Source organism: Lactuca virosa, chromosome 3 (genome assembly GCF_052849685.1).
Source record: "Lactuca virosa cultivar CGN04683 chromosome 3, Lactuca_virosa_CGN04683_v6, whole genome shotgun sequence".
NCBI classification, from domain to species: domain Eukaryota; kingdom Viridiplantae; phylum Streptophyta; class Magnoliopsida; order Asterales; family Asteraceae; genus Lactuca; species Lactuca virosa.
The window spans coordinates 99,372,769-99,387,679 of record NC_136428.1 but is presented as its reverse complement, the minus strand read 5'-3'; the positions used below and the strand labels follow the sequence as shown (position 1 = coordinate 99,387,679).

General features: G+C 33.6%; 3 protein-coding genes and 1 long non-coding RNA gene across 4 annotated transcripts; 2 read left to right on the top strand and 2 right to left on the bottom strand.

Annotated features, from left to right (window-relative positions):
* Nucleotides 1-558: 558 nt before the first annotated feature.
* Nucleotides 559-4,427, top strand: LOC145163870 (uncharacterized). Its single transcript, XM_079082620.1, has 4 exons — nucleotides 559-628; nucleotides 1,970-2,154; nucleotides 2,405-4,139; nucleotides 4,234-4,427. Exons 1-4 carry the CDS (start codon nucleotides 559-561, stop codon nucleotides 4,425-4,427), a joined length of 2,184 nt encoding a protein of 727 aa, XP_078938746.1.
* A 1,089-nt stretch (nucleotides 4,428-5,516) lies between these two features.
* Nucleotides 5,517-6,799, bottom strand: LOC145166271 (expansin-like A1). The gene is made up of 5 exons (XM_079085212.1): nucleotides 6,669-6,799; nucleotides 6,440-6,549; nucleotides 6,175-6,353; nucleotides 5,964-6,096; nucleotides 5,517-5,887 (listed from the first exon to the last, which is right to left on the bottom strand). The coding sequence occupies exons 1-5, from the start codon at nucleotides 6,784-6,786 to the stop codon at nucleotides 5,657-5,659; spliced, it is 771 nt and encodes a 256-aa protein (XP_078941338.1). The 5' UTR covers nucleotides 6,787-6,799; the 3' UTR covers nucleotides 5,517-5,656.
* LOC145166272 (uncharacterized) lies at nucleotides 5,988-6,718 on the top strand. The gene is made up of 2 exons (XR_013740465.1): nucleotides 5,988-6,091; nucleotides 6,197-6,718. It is a non-coding gene; the product is annotated as an uncharacterized LOC145166272 (long non-coding RNA).
* A 1,141-nt stretch (nucleotides 6,800-7,940) lies between the features above and the next one.
* Nucleotides 7,941-8,237, bottom strand: LOC145163869 (auxin-responsive protein SAUR64-like). Its single transcript, XM_079082618.1, has one exon. It carries the CDS (start codon nucleotides 8,235-8,237, stop codon nucleotides 7,941-7,943), a length of 297 nt encoding a protein of 98 aa, XP_078938744.1.
* Nucleotides 8,238-14,911: the final 6,674 nt, after the last annotated feature.

The window sequence follows — 14,911 nt, the reverse complement described above, 5'->3', positions numbered from 1 at the left end:
ATAAAGCGGCGAAGCAACATAAGTGGTGGTGGTTGACGACGGTCTCAGATTTGGTCTCAATCTTACCCGAGCTCTGTTAGATTTCTTCAGATCTTGTGGCAGCTAGCGTTTCAGTTGCGAACATGCTTCAAAACGGAGAACAAAATCAAATAAACAAAAAAGCTTCAAAGGTTTTAGATGTAGAGATCATGAAGGAAATTAGATCTGAAGGTTTTAAACTAGATCTGAAGGAAATCAAATCTGGAATCACGAGCATGAACAACACAATGACACAAAATTATGGAGGCGAAGCAGATCTGGAGGGGTAGTGAAGATACGATGGTGATGACACATCTTAAGGTGGTACATGCCGAAGGTTCGAAGGTGATGTCGGAATCTCAAATAGAAGGTGATATAGTTAGGTATGGATGTTTCATCGGAGATCTGATGCAGATCTAGTCAGATCTGATGTAGATCTAGTGAAATCGGATGTAGATATGGTGATTTCTGAAGTGAATCTAGTAAGATCTGATGTAGATATGGATATTCACTGAGGATCGGAGAAGGAGGTGGTGATTTATGGCGGTAGCAGAAGTCGGCGGAGGAGATGGTGGTGGCGGTGGTGCTGTCGACATAGGAGACGAAGGTGGTAAGTCGCCGGAGCAAAGTCGCTGGTGGTAAGGACGGTGAAAATGGTGGATGTAATCTAATGAAGGAAGAAGCAAAGATGAAGATATGTTTGAAGTCAGGTGAAAGAATGGTCTGATGATGTTTATGTTAGAAAGATGAAGTAATGTTTTTTAGAGGTTCTTAGGGTTCTTAACCTTTAGAGGTTCTCATTTGAACCTTTACCTATATATACAGTGGCGGACCCTCATAGGGGGCAGGGGAGGCCATGGCCCCCCCGCTTTTGGCTGTCCTAATGTATGTATATACACAATCAAGTTGAAAAAAATAACTAGAATGGCCTCTTTGCCCCCCTGGTTTCCAGATCATTAGGAAACTGTTAACAAAATTTTCGGAAGATAAATAACAAAATCAAAAGAATTCTTGTTTCTTTAGGAATTTATAAAATAAGGAAACTAAATATCTATTAAAATCTATAAAAACCCCAAAATCTAATCAAATTTACAACAATTTAACCTAGATTTAAGTTTAAGAAATTAAACTGAAAAAGTGAACAAAGAATCCAAAGTTTATTCCGGCCATCGAAAAGCTACTTCTCAAAACTCACCGGAGAACGCCGCCTGTTAAGACTTAAATCGGTGATTTCTTGTACTCTTTTCCGGTCGCCGCCACATTTGTACCGTACACCCTCTCACATCCTTGCTAGTCGTCGGAGCCAGGACAGCAGGACTGCAGAAATATAACCTCCGTCGACCGCCGTTCGCTTGAGTGTTCAGTCGGCTGCTGCTTTCCATAAGGTTTTTCTTCTTCTTCTTCGTGACTTCGTCCCTCCCCATTTGTTTAAGTAGCTTTATGCCTTTATGTTTCTCAGTCTCTGCGTTTCTTTATATATTTATTTATTATTTGTACTTGGTCAAAAAGAAAAGGTAGAAATTGAATAAAGTATGAATAAATTGAATAAAGTAGGAATGATACTCTCATTACAACATATACACACAATGTCTGACAATTTCATTTATATTGATTACTTTATTTGCATTGGACGAAGATATATATATATATATATATATATATATATATATATATATATATATATATATATATAATTATGTGTATTTGTTAACTGAAGATATGCATATATAATATTTATCATACATTTGTATATGAAATTATGTATATTTGTTGTTAACGATGATATATATTTGTGTATTTATATTTCTTGTTATGCTATGATCATATATTCATATGAAACAAATTAAATTTATATGCACTTTATATTATTTTTTGAAAATAAAAAACTTCATTTGTTTATTTGCTATTTTATATTGCTATTTATTAATTGTTAGTAAATTTGATTGTGTAGTTTATATGAATATGAAAAAACAATCTACTATTGATGGATTTTTTAAAAGAAAACACTCAAGTTCTACTCAAGATTCCGAAAACCCACCGGAGATTGTTTTGGATGAAGATACCCCTACGCCCAATGTTCCAATTACTGAGAACCGCTTAAAAAAAATCGTGTTGAAAATAATGACATTGATCTTAGTACACTAGAACGAGATCCTGGTTTGCGTAATCAAATCTATGATTATCCAGTAAATCAACGAGATACTATTATACGAGCATATATTAATCATGGTCTCTTTCAACAAACACTTTCTGTATATATCCAAAATCTGGTCCAGAAACCCATAAACGTAGTTTTCAAGCTTCTTGGTTTAAGTTATATCCTTGGCTTGAATATTTAGAGAGCTTAGATGCTGCGTTTTGTTTTCTGTGTTTTCTATTCAATAAGCCTTCTGGAATGGGACACTACGGCCAACGAGCATTTACTATAGATGGATTTCAGAACTGGAAGAAAGTTGGTGGAAAAAGTTGTGCCTTTTTGCATCACATAGGGACTGAGTGCACATCTTTTCACAATGTTTCACAAATATCATGTGATGATTTGTTAAATGAGGCGCATGATATACGAAATGTCTTTGAGACATTTACAGAAGAAGAGCGTAAAAATAATAGATTGAGATTGAAGGCTACTATTTATACAGTCCGTTTGTGTGCCTTTCAAGGAATTGCATATAGAGGTCACGATGAAGGATCAGATTCCATAAACAAAGGAAATTTTAGCGAAATCTTGAAGGGAATTGGCTATTTTAACATAGAGATGAAAGAATTGTTCCGTACTGCTCCTAAACATGCATTATATACATCACCGTCAATTCAAAAAGAGATTCTAAAACTTATATCAACTAGGGTGAGGAGGATGATTTGTGAGGAGATTAATGGTGGAAAATTTTGTTTAGTTGTAGATGAAGCACGTGACCAGTCTAATAAAGAACAAATGTCAATTGTTTTGAGATTTTTAAATAAAGATGGCTTTATTCTGGAGCATTTCTTTGGGCTTGTTCATGTACCCGACACTACATCACAAACTCTTAAAAATGCAATTTATTATGTATTGTCACGTAATAATCTTGATCTTAAGTCAATCCGTGGTCAAGGGTATGATGGTGAAAGCAATATGCGAGGTCATTTCAAGGGTTTGCAAGCATTGATTTCCAATGATTGTCCATATGCATATTATGTTCATTGTTTTGCCCATCGATTCCAATTAGCATTAATGGCTGCTTCACAAGGAGTTGTGGCATTACAAAAGTTTTTTACTCGATTATCTTTTGTTATCAATGTTGTTGGTGCTTCCTCCAAGCGTACCGACCAACTTAGAGATGCACGAGCTGAGGAAATTGCATATAAGATTTCTATTGACGAGTTAGAGACAGGTAGAGGTCTTAATCAAATTGGTACATTACAACGAGCTGGTGATACTCGATGGAGTTCTCACCTCAAATCAGTTTCGAGCTTAATCAAAATGTTTAGTCCAACTTGTGAGGTTTTACTTAAAATTATTAAGGATGGCACTGGTCCAATCAAAGGCGACGCATATTCAGCATATGAGTCTATTACTACATTTGAGTTCATTTTTGTTCTTCATCTCGAGCAATTAATAATGGCGATCACTGATTTACTTTGTCAAGCTTTACAAAGACAATCTCAAGATATTTGTAATGCATTGAGGTTAGTTGCATCCACCAAATTGTTGTTGCAAAAAATGAAAGATGAAAGATGGGATGGTTTGTTGTCTCTTGTTATGTCGTTTTGTCAAGAACGCAACATTGATATCCCTGATATGACTTCTCCATACTTTACTAGAGGGGCCCGAGCGCGTAATGAGCTTAGTGATCATACACTAGAACATCATTACCGAGTGGATATATTTTACGAAGCAATTAATTGTCAGTTAATGGAACTAAATCATCGATTCAGTGATAGATCAACAGAGTTGCTTCGACTTTCAACAAGTTTAGATCCTAAAAGTGTTGATGAGCCTTTTCGAAGTGGTGATGTAATTAAGTTAGTAGAGAAGTTTTATCCTGAAGATTTCAATGAACAAGAGAAAGTAGTTTTGAAAATACAACTTCAACATTATGAGATTGATGTTGTTCAACATGCAGATTATAAACTATTGACATGTATGTCAGAATTGTGCCAATGGTTGATAGACTAGGAGAGTAGCGAACTTTCATCTTATTTATCAAGTAGCTAGTCTCATACTTACACTTCCAGTTTCTACTGCTACAACGGAGAGGTCATTTTCAGCAATGAACCTCATTAAAACAAGGTTACGGAACAAAATGGAAGATGAGTTTTTGAATGACTCATTGGTTTTGCACTTCGAGCGGGAACTTGCTGAAAAGATTAGTTTAGAGACGGTTATAGAAGACTTTAAAAATGCAAAAGATCGTCGCGTTCCACTTTGATAAATGATGTAACGATCTATTAGTTTTCTTGTTTACACTTTTGATACGTCATAATTTTGAAATAAATAAAACGTCTTTACATATTTCAATTATGAAGTTTTGATTCCGGCCCCCCTAGTTGTAGTGCTTGTGTTTCGCCCCTGTATATATATATATATATATATATATATATATATATATATATATATATATATATATATATATATATATATATATATATAATCTCATAAATATCTAAGTTTATTTTGATACTAATTGTTGGTGATGTTGTATCACTAATATTATTTAAGTATAATGAGATTATTTGTTGATCAACATTACTTTGATAAATATTAAACAAGTTTGGGTGGTGCGGAGTGTACGTTTGTTTAAGTTTGTCTTAGTTGAAAGTATATTGCTATTTAGAGACAAAACCCCAGAACTGACGGGGGTCCGATGGCAGCGCCCCTGGGAGCGGGGTCCAAGAGGGGGCAGCCCCTAACGGGGTCCAAGGGGCAGGAAGTTAGATTCATATAACTGGTATATAGCAGTTTTAAGAGAGGAAGTTGGTTTCCTGATATATGATCATATTCGAAATCAGTTTGATACATACTTTTTCGCAACATCTGCTGCATTCTTTCTTCTAGAAAACAGTGAGTTTTATCCGATTTGAGATTTTCGAGTGTACTCTCGAAATGTTTTGATCTGAAAGTGTTTTCACAACTCTCATTGATCCAAGCAAGTCAATACCCCGTTTTTCTAACACTAATTACACTTTTTTTCTAACAAAAACCAATACTAAGTTAGTTTGATTAAAAGCTAATCGTTATGCTTGCTGCCTCAAGACTCAAGAGTAAGTGATGAGACGTCATAAGACGTGTTCATTTGGGAATGTCACCATGTGATTAGACTAAATGGACCTGGCCAAGCTTGTTATACACTTGGGCCACTCAGTTGGGTAAACATCCAATGGTATAGATTAGGGACATCAATAGTTGTAGTCGTGAGAAATCAACCTTTTTTGAAATCCTTACAGACAAGTTTAAAAGAGGAATGCATATTTTGGAATTTTGCAACTTGCCAAAATATTCCTCAAGATATGGTTCAGTATTTTTTTCTTCCGATTTTATATTTAATAATAATACATACATAATTTGTAATGATAAATACTAGTCTACAACATAATACAAACTACGGGTTCCATTGAATATTGTCCAAACGTAAAATCAATCGGAAACTTAATACAAAATCTAATCACATCGACCACAACCTTCTTCAGCAACGTCGTCAATTTGTACGCCGGAATCATACACGACTCCAACATTCCAGTCGGCCGGAAGCACACTCTTGGCCCAAATCGCCTTCCGATCATATCCAGACGTCACCGCCAACCGGAACTGCAACGCCCCTGCCGGAACTCTACTCGTCTCCCAAATTGCCCCTGACTTTCTGCTCAAAAAACCCCAATTCGACAATCCAACCTGAAACACAACGTGTCATGTAAGTTTTTTACAACAATTACGTTGGATTATCGTAACAACATCAACAAAGATTTACCTGGGCAACATCAACGGATACGATCTCAGTTTGGCCACCTTGAAATAAGAACTTGATGGCAAGATAATGGGGCTTCCGGCTTGATTCTTCCACCCTCAACGCCAGATTTTTGCCTTTGTAATCACAAGGTACTCTACACACAAAGTAATTGTAAATTAATACTACTTTTCGATAATGAAATACAAAATTCGTTTATTTTGATTCGATATACCTTTTATATTCCACGTTGGCAGCACCAAGTTTCAATAGCTTTTGCTCCATACCCTTATTCGCCATAGCCATTAAAGCTCTGCTGCTCAACACCAAATCTGTCTGTGTGTTGCTATTCAGATCAGTCACTATCACTTGAGTTCCAACTTTTGAGCACAACTTAGCATCCATGCATCTGACCTGCAAAACGACATACATGACCACACATTCATAACCAAAAATGAACAAACAATTAAACATCAAGGTCAAAATGTGTAAATCTGTACCTGGAAACAAGCACCACAACCCGACCCGAATTTGTAGATGTTGGGAACAGCAGCAGCAAGATGGCCATTGTAGAAGCTTGGAGCAGATGAACCATACCCACATGCTCCATCTACATTTTTTTTCGAAAATAGTTATTACCCAGTAAATTAAATAAATCAAGAAATAATAACATGGTCAATCTCAAAATTAAAATTTTCCAAAAAAAAAAAATGAATAGAGAAATGGTACATGAAAGAGCAGATGCATTGGAGAAGAGAAGTGCTTTAGTTTGATGCAGACATCTATCACAAGCATTTGTAGAGGCAATTACGGGAAGAGTAAAGAGAAAGTAGAGAAAGATCGCCATTGTTTTTACTATGTAGGTGTGATATGTGTATCTGTGTAAGTATAAGGGTTTATATAGATTTTTGACAGTTTAAGTTTACTCTTCTCTTATTTTATAATATATTTTCAACAATGTCGGTGAACATGGATTTGTCTTGGGAATGTAGGAAAAGATTTTTGATATTTTCTTTCTATCAAAAAATAATTATTATTTTAGTTTTTTTGAAGTAATTTCCAAAATATCAAAAGAAAACATACATCGCTTGCCTTATATCATTTTTAATCCATTTTGAACTATTTTCAATAACAATGAGAAAAAAGAGTCGAGAAATGTTTTAATTTTATAATATTTGGATTTAATATAAGGGAATATTGAGAATTTATGAAGGATTTAAAAGGATTTAGACAAGCAGGTGGGTGGCGTTAATGGGAAACAAGAAACAATGTCTTTTGGGTGTCAGTGTGCCACCGACTCTTTTTTGTGAATTATTCTGGGTAAGTGTGAAACTCAAATTTTACTTTTACAAATCCCGTCGACATAATAACATCTGTTTTCGTGATAAGAAAATAAGATATACTATTATTATTCAATATTGAAGGTACGTGTTTATATTTGATGTTATTAATATATGATAGGACTGGAAAACCCATTTTATGCTTAAAATATACATTTTTTGGTCAAAGTTGAAATGTTATGAAACAAGCTATTTTGGTTACACGTTTCGTAAATCGATCAAATTGTATCTAAACTGTTAGCCCAATGTTATTTGTTTAAGATTCTACGATAATTCAACATGTATACCTGACTGTTTGTAGTAAAGCTAACCTTTACAAGTAGTAGTCATCAACTCAACATGTACGCCTAACTATACCATATAACCCGGTTTAGAACTTTCACGGGTCGAAGATTCTTTTAAGTCTAACAATTTATAGACAATTTATAGAGATGAAAAAAACCATACTTAAAGTAAGTGTTTAAAATTATTACAAAAAATTGCAACACTTGAACAACAAACATATATGGAAATTGATGAACTTCATTGTGTGACCTGCACAAACTTATAAACATTATGTTATCTTGGTTACTATGCACAATAACTTTGAATCTTATCAAGTTAGAATAAGGAACTAACTAATCATTTGATCCTCAGTGATAGATCTAATGAACATCGACAACTAAACAACAGAAACTATCAAAGCCTTCTCCAAATCTTCATTGAAACCACGTTCAAAAACGGCAACCAAGTATTTCATAAGGATGGAATCGCAAGCCAGAGTGATAGGCCCATTCCTTGGTAGCCCAAACTCATCCTCGGACATCCTTAAAAGCTCCAAGAAAACATTGTTCTCTAGATAATGCAAAGGCATAACAAAACGACTATTGTCAGTAGTGTAAGCGACAAAGTGACCCTTGTTTGTTTCCAAGTCGTGAGAACCACTTTTTAAAGCCTCCTTTTGCCATCTCCTTGCCATTTTCATCATCTTCTTAGGTGTCATAACGAAGAATATTACTATCAAGAAAGTTGTCTCAATCTACAAAAACGTGGGAATTGAAGATCTTCAAACACGATGAGTCAATGATGATTCTTGACTAAAATGATTTGTGATAATATGGTATTACTGTAAAAGGAATATGTATTGTATTTATAGTCCAAAAGAAGTAGATAGAGGTCTAGTTATGTTAGGTGTGGAATGTTTAGTAGCAACATCATGTGATTAGTTATAGTAAATCCAGATATGTCTTTAGTACCATAAAATATGAGGATGCCATTGAGTGTTGTATAGAAACCACATAAATTTCGTAATAGTCTTTTTCCATTTTAGACAGTTTTAAGGACTATTTTGTTGAATGAGTGGTCGAGACATTTTGGGATACGTTAGATGATAGTAGAATACCGTCCTTGGCTCGTCCTAGTTGTCTCCTAAGACTAAAAAGTGATTTTTTGTGGCTAAGGTCATCCAAAATACCAACTATCCGAAAGTACTAAAGTATCACTACATCTACACCCAAGGAATTGGAATTTAAAGTACTAAAGTATAACCACATACAAGGAATTGGAAGTACAAATATCTAACTACACTTACGTGTTTGTTTTTGCAATTTAACGATAATTTAAGGATTTCTTTTCATTTTTATTTGTGAAGAAAACAACTCCAAATATATATATATATATATATATATATATATATATATATATATATATATATATATATATATATATATATATTATAGATGAACATTAGAACCGACGGAACCGAAACTGGAACCGGAATTGGTAATAAGGTCCGGTTACTGGTTCTTCATTTTTATGAAAATCGGAACCGGTTTCACATTTTTTCCGTTTTTTAAAATGCGTATAACTCACTCATATAAAGTCGGAATGACTTGATTTTTTTTCCAACATGTAATTTGGAGTTTGTAATTCATTTTTAACTGTACAAACATATTTAGTTAGATATTGAATCAGACACATGCCTCGAAAGAAAGAATATGGATGTTGCGTTTTTTCTATTTCAGCATTTTGTTTTGTTTTTTTGAATGTGTACCGTTTTTTTAAATGTGCATAACTCATTCATATGACCTTGGAATTACTTAATTTTTTTTTCGAGCATGTAATTTGGTGTTTGTACTTCATTTTAGACTATAAAAACACATATTTTGGTTAGATACTGAATCAGTTATAGACCCCGGAAGACAACATATCAATGTTGCGTATTTTCTGTTTCAGCATTTTTTTTGGAATCTATCCCACTTTTAAAATACGCATAACTCACTCATATGAAGTCGGAATTACTTTATTTTTTTTTCATCATGTATTTGTACTTCAATTTAGAATGTAAAAAGTCATAATTTGGTTAAATATTGAATCATTTGCAGGCTCCGAAAGATAACATATCATTTATGATATTTCAACCGGTTGTAGTTTGAAAAATAACCGAAAAACCGGGACCGGAACCGACGCTAGAACCGGCGGTCCGGTTTCCAGTTCTTATAATATAGGAACACCGGTTCCGGTTCCGAATCGGTCCGGTTCTAAAGCTCATCCCTAATATATATATATATATATATATATATATATATATATATATATATATATATATATATAGACCATCATATTTTGTGAGACGTGGAGACGCAATACTAGCCATTCATTTTGGAGATAAAAAAAATATTTTTAAAATGCAAAATAAATGAAAATTTTCGAATTTTTTTTGAAATATTATTTTTTTCATATTTTTTTATCCAAAAATAATAAAAAAATTACCGTTTTTTTCAAAAAATACGTGAAATAGTCTAATAGAATGTTATACTATAAATATTCAAATCGAATTTTTAGAATGTTAGAATATTCTACTAGAATATTAAACTATAAATATTCAAAAAATTCTAATAGAATATTAGAAATTTTAACTAAAGTTTAGAAAACAAGAATGCAAAACAAAAATAACAAAAATAACTCTTTGATTAATCGGAAACAAAATAACTCTTTGATTAATCGGAAACTAACTCAAAACCGATGTTTTACAATCTATTCTCATAATCATAAACTTGATTATGGACATGTATATATAGCCTAACAAACCAACATGTATTATACTAGGAAACTTATGACCAACTTGTCATAAACTAGACTTTCCATAAATTAGATTGCTTGGTCTCCAAGTCTTCATCGACTTAGGATTCCAACAATCACCCCCAAATCTCTAAGTCCTTCTAGAGACTTCTTCAACCCGATATGTATTTAAAATACGGGCTCGTCGTTGTCGTCACATTCCGAAAAATCACCTTCTTGTAATTTTTGGAGTCGTTCCGGACATTCAGAGGCAAAGTGATCCGGTTTGTCACACCGAAAACAAATCACCTTAGATCGGTCTTTTTCCCTATTTTTTCGATTTTTGTCACAACAAAAATTACATTTTTTGCAATTGTTGGAATTGCGTTGAGTTATATCAGAATTGGACTTGTGGTGATTGGGCTGATTACCACTTTGAGAAACCTTATTATTCCCTTTGGGCCCGCCTGATCCATCTGACCCAGATAACCCACCGGATCCATGATTACCATTCGACACCCCTTTTCCCTTTGTCGATCTTTCCTTCGCTCCACCAGACAAGCCATCGCCACCACCTGAACCAGTGTCGCGACTGCTCGATGATGACAAAACCTTTGGTTCTTCTCCTCCGTCATCACCCTCTTCTCTAATCCTTTCTTCATAAGATTTAAGCCTTCCCACAACATCTTCAAATCCAACCGATTTGATATCCAAGACTTGTTCCAAAGAAGCAACTATGTGGATGAACTTCGATCTCGATAATGATTTGAGAAACTTCTTCACAAGCTTCGTCTGATAATTTACTTCTCTTAGGGTTGCCGATTTTGTGGCTAATCCGGACAATCTCCCCGCAAAATCGTCAATCGATTCTGAGTCGGACATCTTTAATCGGTCGAATTCTGCCATCAAGGTTTGTAACCTAGCCTCCTTCACGCGGTCTGCACCCACGTTCCTGGATTTGATTGCGTCCCACAACACCTTTGAGGACTCCACATCTCCGATTTGCATAATCAAAGTCTCCGGGATCGCCTGATATAATAGCCCCAATGCCAGGTAATCTTTCTCTTCGTTCTTCTCTGTTCCTGGATCGATTACAGTCCATGCTTTGTGAATTCTTAGAACAACCTTCATCCTTATAGCCCAAACTGTGTAATTTGTAGCTTTCAACATCGGACAATGAACGGAGGTTGCTCCGATTTCCTTTGGTGGTGCCGAATTCGAGGACTCACCCGACATGGTGATTACTCAAATCAGAAAAAAAGAACTCGAAATCAGAGAAGGTTAATAGAAACCAAGATTGATTGTTCTAAAAGTAGAACAAACAGGTGGCAATTGATCGAGAAAAATAAGAATTCTATGAAGTTACTGTTCACGATTTTACTGTTCACGGTGTGAACTCTGTTCACGACTTGAACACAATCAAACAAACGATTAAGTATAAAGATGATTAAGAGTCAATTGCAAATCAATCATGAATTCACTCGATAACAATTTGATCGGAGCTTTCAATTGACCGGAAGAAATCGTCTGATTGTAATCTTGATGAACAAAAGCGTAGTTGATTGATGATGTCATGATTTAATGAAGGCGTGAACGTATTTAATCCTTTTTGTCGATAACAGCCTTTTGACCGCTTGTTCTATCGATTACCACTTCAACCGATTACTTGGAAGCGTGAATGTAGATACGATCAAACAGTGATTGATCGATTAAGAAATCAGTAACTTGAATTCACTTCAATCGATTCTCAATTGATTGATTTGAACTACCAATTGAAATCAGATACGATGATTGACAGAAACCAAAAACAATTCAAATCAGAATCGACCAATCAGTGAGATTGGAAACTTGAATTGATCGACAGTGATTGATCAAATCGACAAAGGATTTATGTCGATCCCTTCCTTCCTTGTTTATGTCGCAAGATTTCTTTCTAATGTGCTCTGATACCAATTAAAGTGTAGAAAACAAGAATGCAAAACAAAAATAACCAAAATAACTCTTTGATTAATCGGAAACAAAATAACTCTTTGATTAATCGGAAACTAACTCAAAACCGATGTTTTACAATCTATTCTCATAATCATAAACTCAATTATGAACATGTATATATATCCTAACAAACCAACTTGTATTAGACTAGGAAACTTATGACCAACTTGCCATAAACTAGACTTTCCATAAATTAGATTGTTTGGTCTCCAACTCCTCATCGACTTAGGATTCCAACACTAACAAATCTAAAAATTAAAGTAGAATATTAGAATATTTTAACATATCCACCAATTTTAATAGAATATTAGAATATATTCTAACATTCTAAAAGTTAGATTTGATTATTTACAGTGTAATATTCTATTAGAATATTTCACTCATATTTCGAAAAAAAACGGTGATTTTTTTTTTGGGATAAATTAAATAACGAAAATAATATTTTTTAAAAAAAGAATTTTTGGATTTTTCTTATTATTTTGCATTGTATAATTTTTATTTTTTATTTTTTTGATCTCCAAGTTGAGTGGCTAGAATCGCGTCCCCATATCTCACAAAATTAGCATGATCTCAAATGAACATTTATATATATATATATATATATATATATATATATATATATATATATATATATATATATATATATATATAGAGGAGGATTTAATTAAGAAAAAAAAGGTTGAGAATGAGGGAATCATCTCAGTCACACATTTATTTTAACGCAAAACACTTTGGCGTACCGGCGAAAATGGGTAACGGATACACATGTGTTTTCCAACAAAACATGTTTCCTTAAATTCTGTTAATCATTATAGTACATTCTCTATGAATAGACATCTATATTGATATAGTTTTAAAATAAAATAAAAATTTTATTTTTTTTAGGGTTACAACTCTCGTTATTAATAAGTGAATAAAAACGCATCAGATTTTTATTACAGTACATTCGTTATTCACTTATGAATAAAATGTGTTTAACTTTTTTATAGTTTAAGTATGATTCATATATGAATATAACACGTTATAAAGTTTTCTTACCTAAAATATATTTTTTTACATCATCTTTCGTCGCATATTATATTTATATATGTATGAAACGTGTATTAGTTGTCGTTATATGTTATATTCATATAAAATAAAACATTTATCAGATTTTTGTTACAGTTAATTTGTTATTCATATATAAATAAGTAGTATGTTAATAAAAGACGAAATGTTTTGAAAATTTGAACTACTTATTCATATATGAATAACAAATGAACTGAAACAAAATTATGATAATTGTGTTCTTCGTATATAAATATAATTTGTGAGGAAAACTAACACATGTTTTATTCATATGTGAATATAACATGTGACAAGAGTTGATTTAATTGTAAAAACTTTATTATATGTTATATTTATATATAAATGATACTTAAACTGTAAAAAAAATTAATCATATTTTTTTATTAATAAGTGAATAACAAATGTATTGTAGTAAAAATGTGATGCATTTTTATTCACTTATGAATAACGATAGCTGAAACTATAAAAAAAATTATTTTATTTTAAAACTATATCAATATAGATGTCTATTTATAGAGAATAAAAAATTATGAATTTTGATATATTTAAAATCATTTTTCGATAAAAATAGCTCCTTAAAACTAAAAAAACCAAAAAAAAAACTATGTTTTTGTATATATTAAGGTAATTATTAGCATAGTTGAAGGAAATATGTTTTGTTGGAAAACACATGTGTATTCTTTTTCCATTTCCGCCGGTACGATGGAGACTTTTGCAACAAAAATAAATGAGTGGCTGAGAATGATTCCTCATTCTCAACCTTTTTTATTTTCTCAATAAAACGTAGCTATCTATTTCTCTCTCTCTCTCTTTCTCTCTGAAACATCCCAAAAATACAACCGAAAAAATTTTATTTTCAAAACATCGTTAAAATCATAAACCATCCAAAATCATAAGTAAAATCATAAATCAGGTATCATAAACATCATAGTATCTGTCTCAAATCAAAATCTCATATCAAATCATCAGAGTGAACTCCCAGGCTGTGACTGTGGTGTGTGCCATTCAATCAATCCGAGCCCTTCCCTTTGCTAGTGGAAGTACGTGAAACCAAAACTGAAAACTGTAAGCACAAAGCTTAGTGAGCTCCCCCAAACTACCTCATACCATACAAGAACACATATAACATATGCTGGGCCTTGCTCACTATATCGGGCGCCGCTCGACATCGGACCGAAGGCCGGCATAAGTTGGACCCCGCCCACTGCATCGGGACCCGCCCGGCATCGGACCGAAGTCCGAGATGAACCGCATGTAACATAAACATATAACATAATCACACATATACTGCATCGGGCTTGCCCGGCATCGGACCGAAGTCCGGAACATATAACACATATCATAAACATGCGTGAATCACGAAGACATCAAGCATACATACTACTTCTCGGACTACCCCGGCATCGGACTGAAGTCCGGAACTACTACCATCTAAACGGCCCGACATTGTGGCCGTAGACCCGTTCCTACTGGAAGGAAACTCACCTCGTATGACTGACTGCTGTAACTCTGGGTGAGGAATCTCTGTCTGCT

Bases quoted from the DNA above. Each gene is read 5' to 3' on its own strand.
- LOC145163870 (XM_079082620.1), top strand. From the start codon at position 559: ATGGCGGTAGCAGAAGTCGGCGGAGGAGATGGTGGTGGCGGTGGTGCT. The intron at 629-1,969 runs GTAAGTCGCCGG...TTGATTGTGTAG, and splicing joins CGACATAGGAGACGAAGGTG to TTTATATGAATATGAAAAAA. The intron at 2,155-2,404 runs GTACACTAGAAC...CTATTCAATAAG, and splicing joins AAATAATGACATTGATCTTA to CCTTCTGGAATGGGACACTA.
- LOC145166271 (XM_079085212.1), bottom strand. From the start codon at position 6,786: ATGGCGATCTTTCTCTACTTTCTCTTTACTCTTCCCGTAATTGCCTCT. The intron at 6,097-6,174 runs GTATATCGAATC...CTTTGTGTGTAG, and splicing joins GCCAACGTGGAATATAAAAG to AGTACCTTGTGATTACAAAG. The intron at 5,888-5,963 runs GTAAATCTTTGT...GTTGTGTTTCAG, and splicing joins TATCCGTTGATGTTGCCCAG to GTTGGATTGTCGAATTGGGG.
- LOC145163869 (XM_079082618.1), bottom strand. From the start codon at position 8,237: ATGGCAAGGAGATGGCAAAAGGAGGCTTTAAAAAGTGGTTCTCACGAC.